General features: G+C 42.2%; 1 protein-coding gene across 1 annotated transcript; it reads right to left on the minus strand.

Moving 5' to 3' along the window:
• Window positions 1-3,015: 3,015 nt before the first annotated feature.
• On the minus strand, window positions 3,016-10,411 carry LOC118006393 (calcyphosin-like protein). Its single transcript, XM_034999014.1, has 4 exons — window positions 10,275-10,411; window positions 8,356-8,533; window positions 7,834-8,043; window positions 3,016-3,117 (listed from the first exon to the last, which is right to left on the minus strand). Exons 1-4 carry the CDS (start codon window positions 10,409-10,411, stop codon window positions 3,016-3,018), a joined length of 627 nt encoding a protein of 208 aa, XP_034854905.1.

Below are 10,411 nucleotides of genomic sequence, written 5' to 3' on the forward strand. Positions count from 1 at the left end.
AGCCAATCTACAGCCTACTTGGTGGGGACCCAACTCTACTTTAAAAAGCTGCTCTTAGCTGGGGCGCCTGGGTGGCTCAGATGGTTAAGCGTCTGCCTTCGGCTCAGGTCATGATCCCGGCGTCCTGGGATCGAGCCCCGCATCCGGCTTCCTGCTCGGCAGGGAGCCTGCTTCTCCCACTCCCTCTCTCCCTGCTCATGCTCTCTCTCCCTCTCTCTCTCTCTCTGTATCTCTGTGTCTCAAATGAATAAATAAAAAATCTTTAAAAAAAAATGCTCTTAGCTTTGAAGCTGTTCTTAGTATGAAGTGTTGCTCCATGCTGCCACCAAACCACAAAGAGCCAGGCATCATCCTCCAGAGTGCCATATGGGTCTGGGACAAAATCCTATCAAGGTTTGAATGTCTAGGAAAAATAGCCGTGCCGATGGGCTGGAAGAATTCTGCCTCAGGCTACAATACCAATGCTGTGGGATTACTCACTTGCACTCTGAATGGAATTCAGGCAGGATGGGAACCAGCCCTTAAAGAAGCCCTTAAAGAGGTTAAAGAAGAAACCAGCCCTCCATCCTTGCCTAGGTTTGCCTTTTGGGGGGAGTTAGAACTCAGATTCAGTACTGATATTGATGGCTTCTTCTGGCCAATCCTGATTCTCAGAATTTTTACATACACTGTTCTGTTTTGTGAAAGCTGCCAAGCTCATCCTCTTCTCTTTGGCTTGTTACTTCTCATCTGGGGTCCAGACCCCACAGGTAAGGTGCTCCTAAGGGTTGGGGATATTTTATTGTGTTTTATCTTCTGACCTCGGTATTTACTTTTTAAACTGCAAATGGAGTAATATTTAAATTGTGTAAGTTAAATAAACAGAAAATATATCCAGAAAAGTGTTGTTAGCAAATGATTTTTCTTAAATGACTCTTTGTTTCTCCCACTGCTACCAGAAGGAGTAAGAGTTAAATAATGAGTTAGTCCTGACTAGACCAGAAATCACTGGCCTAGAAGACTCAGAATGGGAGTGGAGTGATCCTTAACCATCAGGTTGTTAGATCTTGTTTATGGGGGACAAGAGGACCTTGGTGGAATCCTCGCTTGTGGGCCCAGGACCTGACCTGCTAGAAGGGAGACAACTGAATGTGGCCAAATACACTCTGAGGTACAGGTTATCTGAAATCTGAGAGCTGTGCCCCAATTAGACAGGAAGCAAGAGTACGACTGGGGAAGACGAAGCTGATAGCTACAACCTAGTCCTTGTTCGGAATCACATGCTAACTCTATGGCCCCAGTTAAGCAGAGGCATGAGTCATTCCCAAAATCAAAGACACAAATCTATCTAGAGCAGTAAGCTTGAAATCATGGCCAGGAAACCAGAGACCTCTCCTTAGCCATAATCTGCAAGGTGCAGGTTACAGAAAACATGGATTTTTTTCCTATACACTCCATCATAATCTCTTCTAGATTTCTACCTCATTTCTACATATTTCTTCATAACACTTGGCATCTTTTGGCTTGTCAATCTCCATATAAACCTAAATAATATAAAGCCAGTGGAAAGCCAGAGTTGTACAATTAATTTCTGAAAAACCAGCTTCCCATAATTTGGGAATGCTCCCATCCTCAAGAAAAAGATCACTTGTCCAGCCTGTCGTCAGAGTAAGTGGGAGATTAGCTTCTTGACAACAAACAAATTGCTATGATTCTCATCTGGAAACACCTGCTTTCACAAATTTTAAATCAATGTGTATCTTGATCTCCACTTCCAACTCGGCAATATAAAAAGTAAACAAGTGAATGGTACAAAATACAGCAACTGTGTTTGATTGACCCTAAGCCCAGAGCTACTTAAATACATGGGATCTTAAAGGGGACTATTATCCCAATCCATGTCCCCGAACCAGGGGATGAATGCAGCCAGGGACAGCGGTGACAAAAAGGACTGTCCTTGAGTAACAAGGCAGGTGGTCATTATCTCCAACACCATAGCCAAAGGGCTGGTCACTGTGCTTTCACCTCTGGCCCCAGACACAGAACACACAAAGGGACAGTGGTGTTTTCAATATCTATTTGCTAGCAGCTGGGGCTGCCTTTGCTTGGAAGCCTTTCATGGGGAGAGTCTCACACATTGACAATATGAAGCCAAAGCTTAGAGCTGGAAAGAGAACACTTTGGGCCATGAAGTTTTGTCAAGATGGAAAACCCTCTTTGGGGTAGGCCTGCTATCCTTGTCTATGTCATACCCCACCCCCTTGTACTGGTGGGAATATCAACATTATAGGCCCATGGCAGGGAGGGGGAAGATGAACATTCTGCTGGACAAAGGTTTGCTTATATGGTCTGCCCACTCACAGGGCAAGAGGTCCCACATAAAATCTGAGAGCACAGCCCAGCCTCAAACTTTAACCACATGGATGGTCCTAGCCCTACTGCTCAAGGAAATGGCCTCCCCTCCCACAGACACTTTAGATGACCCAAAAATGTCATTCTAAATCTATTCACCAAACTGAGGCTTCCCTAAACCACTGGCAGAGAAACTCAAGATTCAGGTATAAAAATTGAGGCTAATGTGTGGTTTTCTTCCAGTCCCCAATTTGGAACCGAAGCACTTAAAGATTTAAAGTCAGTTGTAAAAACAGGTGAATTCTCCCACCGAGAAATGGACCATCTATAAAGGAAGTGGAGAAAGACTGTGGGTGTGTGGGTGGGGATTGTAATTAAAATAGTCAAAATTTTATTCATGGCCAAGGAGGGCACCTATGTTTATTAGACATGTGTATGCATCCTAGACCTGGCTCTAGTAGCTTTTTGAATCTTATTTTCTTTAATTCCTCTAGTAGAGCTAAGGAAACAACTTCAGAGAAGTGAAGTACATACTGCCATTTCTGCCCTAGAAAATGTAGTGTGTCGACATGAAAGAAACACTGGGATGAACATGAAATCAAATGTGATTCTTGTTTGGGGCTGATGTTTAACCATTTGGAGCCAAGTGGCTTTACCCAAGGCCCTGTCCCCGGGGTCCTACATTTAGAGCTTCCAGGCAGTTCTCATCACGACAATGAAATACACATCGGTGTCAATGGATGCGCTCACCCCTGCATAGTAGTTCATAAACTCCTCGGGGGTCACCTGCAGGGGAAAAGTCAGAAACAAAAACAAAACTTTGCCTCCCACCACTTCAGTGGAGGCCCATCTCCAGTACCTGTAAATGGGAGGGAAACTTTGGTCAAGGCTTTTTAGTGACACAGATCAAGAAGAGATCTCAGACAAGAGGAAGCAGTCAAGTTGAGGATGACCGTGAGGGGTACAGAGGGGAAGATGGGTAGAAAGTCTTGAAAATTTCCAGACCAACCTAAATGGAAAGTGAGATACAGGTTCTCGCCTTTCTTTAAGAGCAGGAGCCCATCTGTTTGGATAAGTGCGACTGAAACTCAGAATAAGAAACAAGTTTCTTTAGCGGTAGTTAGTATGGGCTTTCTGTGACACGTCAGAAATAGCGCCTCAGGTTCTGGGTCAGGGCAAATAACGTTTCACCTTTCAGAAAGTGGGATTCTGTCCTGTGGATAAAGAAATAGATTTCTAGTGAAATACTCCACGGCTTCACGCTTTTTTAAGATAGAACTTACTCATTTCAAGGCACAAAGTGAGTAAAAAAAAAAAGGCACCCGCTGCTCCATGCATCTCCACCTCACCGGGGGTGGGTGCTCTCTCCATCCTGTGCCTATAACGGTCTCTTTGGAATATCAATTAATGTGTTTACCTAGGCTAGAATTTTATATTACTTTCGTTTTAGAAAGAAGAAACAATAGTTATCCATCTTATTTTTGACTAGGTGTAGGCAATATATACGCTGTAGTTCAACCATACTGGCTGAAGTGATTAGGTGACTCAGGAAAAGAACTGTCTTCCTGTTTGGCTGAGCTCTCTAACCAATCAATTTAGCCCAAAGTACAGCCCGGCTTACATGGGAGGACACAGAGACAATAATGATGGCTGTTTAAGAAACGTATTGTTCTCTAGTTAGTCCTCAATTTTAAGTGTCACAAGGGATTAAAAACATCACAAAAAGTGAAACCCAGAAATAATTCAAAACCCCTCTTCCACAGAGTGCCCACCTATATCTTCTAAGAATCATAGGAGCTGATTAACTCACTTACCTTTTTTTGCTGCAATCAGAAGTGAACAGAGAAAAAAAGTCACAGGATCCATATTTCTCTCCCTGTACCTACCCCTCACACAACCCCAAAATAGTAAAATGCAGAAGGAAGGAAGTCATTGGACTGAACTAATAGTTAAGCCGGGCTTTTCAGTGGCCTAGAAGTAGAAGTAAATATGTGCATAACTTTTACTAAAATTAGAATACCATTAATGTTCTCCTTTCTTCAATCTCTTTACTTACGTCCTCCTTTGCATTCCCCCTTTATCTAGCATTAAACCCCATCTGAGAGTCAGGTTACATAAAACTGGACATCAGAGCTAAGACATTTGATCACTTCAGAAAAGGCCATCAGTTATTCTTAGTGAGGGTTCTGCTTGTTTCCTGAGACTCAACTTATACTGAGGATAGCCTGAATCACAAATCCTATGATGTCCCCAAGTTTGCCCTCATCGTAGTAAATCACTTTTCAGTAATAATGACTACTTAATTATTTTGTTGGACATTAGTAAAAAGTAAGAAAGTGGACACCCCTGCCCTTGGCTAGCCTCTTGACTATGCTACCTTTAGTGGATAGAATATTTATCATATAATGGAGAAAGTCCCACATGGGAGCAATGGAAAATTTGAGTCATGATACAGAATACAGTACCTTTTTCTCTGCTTAAGACTGATTTTTAAAAATCATCAAATAAGTTTAGGTTATTTATATACACTCAGTAATATATTTAAAATAATTTTAATTATTAAAAAATATCTTATATGATATAGACTAGACAACAAGACCCATATTCTCTCAAAGGCTAATCTACTTCTGAGAGATTCTTTAAAAATATTTGTAATTGTAAAATAACATATAAAATGAAAACTTCCATACCTAGATATTAAAAAAATAAGAAGTGAAAGTTTCACCCAACTAGGGTAGGGTTTAGAGATAGAATAGGAGAGAGGGTGGCGCCTGAGTGGCTCAGTCGGTTAAGCGTCTGACTCTTGATTTTGGCTCAGGTCTTGATCTCAGGATCATGAGATTGAGCCCTACCTTGGGCTCCATGCTCAGCAGGGAGTCTGCTTGAGATTCTCTCTCTCCCTCTGCCTGTGCCCCTCCCCCCTGCCTACACGCTCTCTCTCCCTCTCTCTCTCTCAAATAAATAGATGAATTTAAAAAAAAAAAAAATCAGAGTGAAGAAGGTTCACTTCATACATTATTTGGTTGCTTTCATACCTCCATCCGCATGGTTTCTGGGACACAGGGTGCTCTGAGGGTAGGATGTGGGGATTATTAATACAGGATCCATTATGTCAAAATCCATGACTACTGTAAACCCCAGGAGCCTTCACGACTACTTGAGAGCTTAGCCCAGACTACTAAAAGTTCACAAATTTGAGCATAATACTTAGTTGAGGAGTCTACTAAATTTCTTGCCTTATTTTAAATTCTGTCTTACTTGGATATCAGCTATATATTTTTTTAAAGATTTTATTTATTTATTTGGCAGAGAGAGACAGCGAGAGAGGGAACACAAGCAGTGGGGAGAGTGAGAAGCAGGCTTCCCGCGGAGCAGGGAGCCCGACGTGGGGCTCGATCCCAGGACCCTGAGATCATGACCTGAGCCGAAGGCAGACGCTTAACGACTGAGCCACCCAGGCGCCCCTCAGCTATATTTTTTAACCATAAATGAGTGCACTGGCTTCAAACGTAGCTATGCTTCACCATAAGAAATCTTAATGTGTAAAACAACTCAATTTGGAAAAGATAAGTTAAGAACTCATTATTCTGTTTATAAAAGAATTTACCATGGAGTTTCTTTACACCAACAGTTCCTTGCACATTTAAAATATGATTCAATGTACAAAAGTCTGAATCACACATCACTTTTCAGAAACATTTTCATTATGTCTTTTGGTGAGATCTCCCTGTAAAACCCTTAGCACAATACCCAGTAGATAAGTAGTCAATAAATGATCCAGATCCATAATTATGCAAATGAGGTTCATGTGCGTATTATATGTAGTAATTAAAAAGAGGCACTTCTGAATCTTTTAGAGACAAGGATCTCAAATATGAATGTGAATAAGAGTCATCTGGGGCACTTACTAAAATTGCAAATCCTTGATCTCCACCCAAAAATGATCAGATTCTGTAGTTCCGTGGTGCACCCCGCAAGGTACATTATTAAAACATACCCCCAGATGATGATCATGCACTGTCAGCTGGGTATTAATACAGGGTCTGTGATATTCAGGTGATACCAAACGCTATAACTGCTAAAAACCCCATTGACCTTTATGAGTATTTGAGAACTTAAGATGGCTTGTTAAAATAAATGTCAAAGGGACAGGGGTGGGAACTTTAAATCAGCTGAATCATAACAACCAGCCACTTTGACTTGGGTTAGAGCAAAGGGCAGCTGAGGTTTCCCCTGGCAATGAGGAGAAGGAACCACCTGCAGAGAGGAGGCAAGTACACCCTGGGATCTCATGTAGAGGTGGGCTAATTTGGGGGAAATGGCAGTTGACTATTTTTCCACTGCCATTTCAGAGATCAAGGGCCAGCAATGTTGGAAGAAAACATATGGTTCAGTTCTGTTATTTCTGTCCCTAAGCATTAGGCTGCCCTACAGAATCTAGAGCACCAGCCCCCCTTTCTTTTAATCCACCTCTGTAATCCCCTCAACTAAAAAGAAGGGTATTTCTCCATCCCCAGCAGGAAAATGTCAGCAGGAAGGAAATAAAGTTTGCCTTCCTAGGCCCCTAACCCCTTGCTAATAAGACTTACCATGAAGTTTCATAGAAAAGTTGGGGGAAATTCCCTTCAGAAGGGGAAGCCTTGTTTCCTATTCCTATCATTGCCATCTTTTGTTCCTTGCTGTGTGACACAGGGGGGTGAGGAAGAACCGTCCCCAGGGTTCTGTGGCTCTGACTGTCAGCCAAGGAGAACACTCCCTTCCCCATCATCAGAGCCTCCAAGACACTTAACAGCTGAACTGGGGCCGAGTTCAGAAGTCCAATCACGGCTGTTGATAAAAGTCATCTCAGCCTGGACACGGTCGCAGAGATACAATGCCTTACCCTACCCAGCTATGCATTTGTAACTTGAAGATACCAGTTAATGGAGGTGGGGTTGTGGCTTTTGTTCTTAAGTTCACTGTAGTTTCGAAATGCAAGTTAATCTCAAAGCCCGCTATAGAGGAAATCAAAGTAAATTCTGTTATCTGGCATTCCCTTTACTGAAAGCCTCCCTTAGACGGCATTCCTACATAGCAAAATGTGATCATAAACAATGTTGTGAGGATGAGTGTGAAAAGCACTGCCACCTCCTGAAACACCTTGTGAATCATATTCCAAAAAATTAAGTTATGGTTTCATTTTGAAGTTCAATAGGCTTTGTTGTAGTCTAGTTCATTGGAACGTGGCTGGCTAAGTATGATAACCATGAAACGGAGTGTTAAATCAAAATATCACATTCTCCAGATGATGGGTATTTAGCTGTATGTGGATCCCTTACCAATATATTGCACACACATATATCTTATCACTTTCTCTCCCAATTTTCTAGATAGTCTCTGAGGAAATATTTTACTTCTATTTATAAAGAATATGTTATACGTATTTCTTAAGGCTTTGGTCCTATTTCCTAATTACAATTACAAATTTGACAAAAGAAATTCCACTTAAGCTCCTGTACTTACCAGTCCATCTTTATCATAGGGTGAATCAAAGTTATCCAGAAATTTCCTGAACACTTGTTCCTCGGTCCATTCTCCATTTTGATACTTAGGGTGGTGTTTTGCGTTATATACCTCCCGAAGATCTTCAATTGTTATAACTCCGTCTCCAGTCTTGTCTAACTTCCTAAAAGCTTGCATAACTACCTCTTTTCTGGCTCTAGACATTGGAGGCTAGATAAATAGAAAAAAACACATACACAGACAACACAAGAAAATGAGCTTGTTTTGTATCATACATCATGAAATCGCTGCTTCCTCTCAGTGTTGTATGAAATGGTTTGCATGTTTGTTTGTTAACAAACAAAATGTTTGTTAAACAACATTCATGACAATTACTCCAAAAAGACCCTCAACCTGTTATCAATCTCCTTCCCATCTCCTCTACAGTACACTGACAACTTCTGAAAACAAAACCTCAAATAGCCAACCCAAACCATGTGAAAGCCAAACTTAGCAGATACACTGATTCATGAGGCCACTTACTCTTAATGTAAGAAGAAATTCATTGAAGTCTATTGTTCCATTTCCATCTTTATCAAACCTCCGGAAGAGCTCTTCTGCCTCTTCCTTTTCCATGACCACGGCATAATCATTTAGCCCTTTCACAAATTCTTTGAAGTCAAGGGTTCGGTTATTATTGTCATCCATAATTCGAAACACTCTAAAGAAAATCCACACACACATACACACAAAGAGAGAAAGAAAAAACAAAACAAAACAGAGAACAAGGTGTAAGGATGAAGATTTAAAAATGAACCACTCTCGGGCGCCTGGGTGGCTCAGTTGGTTAAGCGACTGCCTTCGGCTCAGGTCATGATCCTGGAATCCCGGGATCGAGTCCCGCATCAGGCTCCCTGCTCGGCAGGGAGTCTGCTTCTCCCTCTGACCCTCCTCCCTCTCATGCTCTCTGTCTCTCATTCTCTCTGTCTCAAATAAATAAATAAAAAATCTTTAAAAAAAAAATAAAAAATAAAAATAAAAATGAACCACTCTCAAGGTTTTTCAAAGTAAAATACAGAAGCCCTAGATTTTGTTCTGTACCCTCCTTCCAAAATTAGAGAGCCTCTTCCCAGCATCTCATAAAATAAAATGTACTATGTGATTCTAATTCTATGACATTCTGAAAAAGGCAAAGTTATAGAGACAGTAAAAAGACAAGGGGAAGGGGAGAAGAGAACAGGCAGAACACAGGGGATTTTTAGGGCAGTTAAACTATTCTGTACAATTTTATAATGGTGGATACATGACCCTATGCACTTGCTAATGCCCACAGAACTTTATAGTACAAAGAGTAAACCTTAATGGGTACAAATTTTCAAAAAATTATTTAGGAGGTCAGGGGAATTTAACTTAAGCAGACAGTGACAAGAGAACCTAACTGTATTACAAAAGTTTGAAACAATCTCACTGAAGGTGGGGGTGGGGTATGCTGACTTAAGTAACTGTGGAAATGAGTAGAGTCTGTAGGACTAAAGGGACAAGGAACCACACATAAGCACTGAACTCTAGTTGATAAAGATATTTCCCATGGAGATTTGAGTTAATTCTGATATGCTATAAGGTATACTGGAATTGAACAATTAAGTAAATAGATGGCAGATAGTGGAAGCTAGGTGTATCACGGTTGAAATGGGAATTTAGATAAGCTAGTTAGGTGTCTGACTCTTGATTTTGGCTCGGTCATGATCTCAGGGTGGTGGGATGATCGAGCCCTGCATTGGGCTCTGCACTCAGTGCAGAGTCTGCTTGTCCCTTTCCCTCCCCCACCACCCTCCCACCGCTTGGACTCTCTCGAGTAAATAAATAAATAAATAAATAAATAAATAAATAAATAAATAAAATCTTTTAAAAAAGGAGAGAGAGATAAGGCACAGGATCTGACCACTGGAGGCTAACAATCTCTTTCTCCTTAGATTTCCTGGTCTTGAGGACTTCTCACACTATCAGAGGGTCCGAGGACAGGCCCTACCAAGCCAAGGGGATGTTCACTGCAGTGGGATTCTCTCCCGTGGCCCCCCGGAGGTGAGCAAGACCGGACTGCCTGAGAACAACCTCCTCCCTCTTCCACGCCCGCCGCTATGGTCACAGCTGCTGGGAGTGTCTCTCTCCATGTCCTGCTGGGGGCCTCCTGGACCTGCACATGCCTCTCCCTTCACTTCCAGTTGTCCCGGTATCTGTATTCTCTTGTCGCAGACACAGCCTTGCTGAATCTGCGACGAAGACCTAAAAATTGTCACAAGGGACTTCAGAGATCACTTCTTCCAAACTGCATTTTATAACTAGGGAACGGAGACCCTAGGAGGCCAAGACTTGCTCAAGGTCATAGAGCTGGTAATAGCCTCACCCGCCTGTGTCCTGCCTCTTTACTTCATCCCCCTGCCACCCCCTGGCCTGGATCTTACCTGCCAAGTCCTTTGATGCCTGCAGAGCCCCTGGCCAGGCACTGCAGTCGGAGTCTTTCAATGGGGTCGGTGGCCGTGGTGAGCTTTTTCTTGGCCTGGATCGCCATCTCCCGATCGTGGCGTGCTGTCCCTGCCAT

The sequence above is a fragment of the Mirounga leonina genome, unplaced genomic scaffold, assembly GCF_011800145.1.
Source record: "Mirounga leonina isolate KUSES-001 unplaced genomic scaffold, KU_Mleo_1.0 Mir_96, whole genome shotgun sequence".
NCBI lineage: Eukaryota > Metazoa > Chordata > Mammalia > Carnivora > Phocidae > Mirounga > Mirounga leonina.

Coding starts and splice junctions, on each gene's coding strand:
- LOC118006393 (XM_034999014.1), bottom strand. CDS start 10,411: ATGGCAGGGACAGCACGCCACGATCGGGAGATGGCGATCCAGGCCAAG. Junction 8,534..10,274: donor GGCATCAAAGGACTTGGCAG/GTAAGATCCAGG, acceptor GATTTTCTTTAG/AGTGTTTCGAATTATGGATG. Junction 8,044..8,355: donor AATTTCTTCTTACATTAAGA/GTAAGTGGCCTC, acceptor CTATTTATCTAG/CCTCCAATGTCTAGAGCCAG.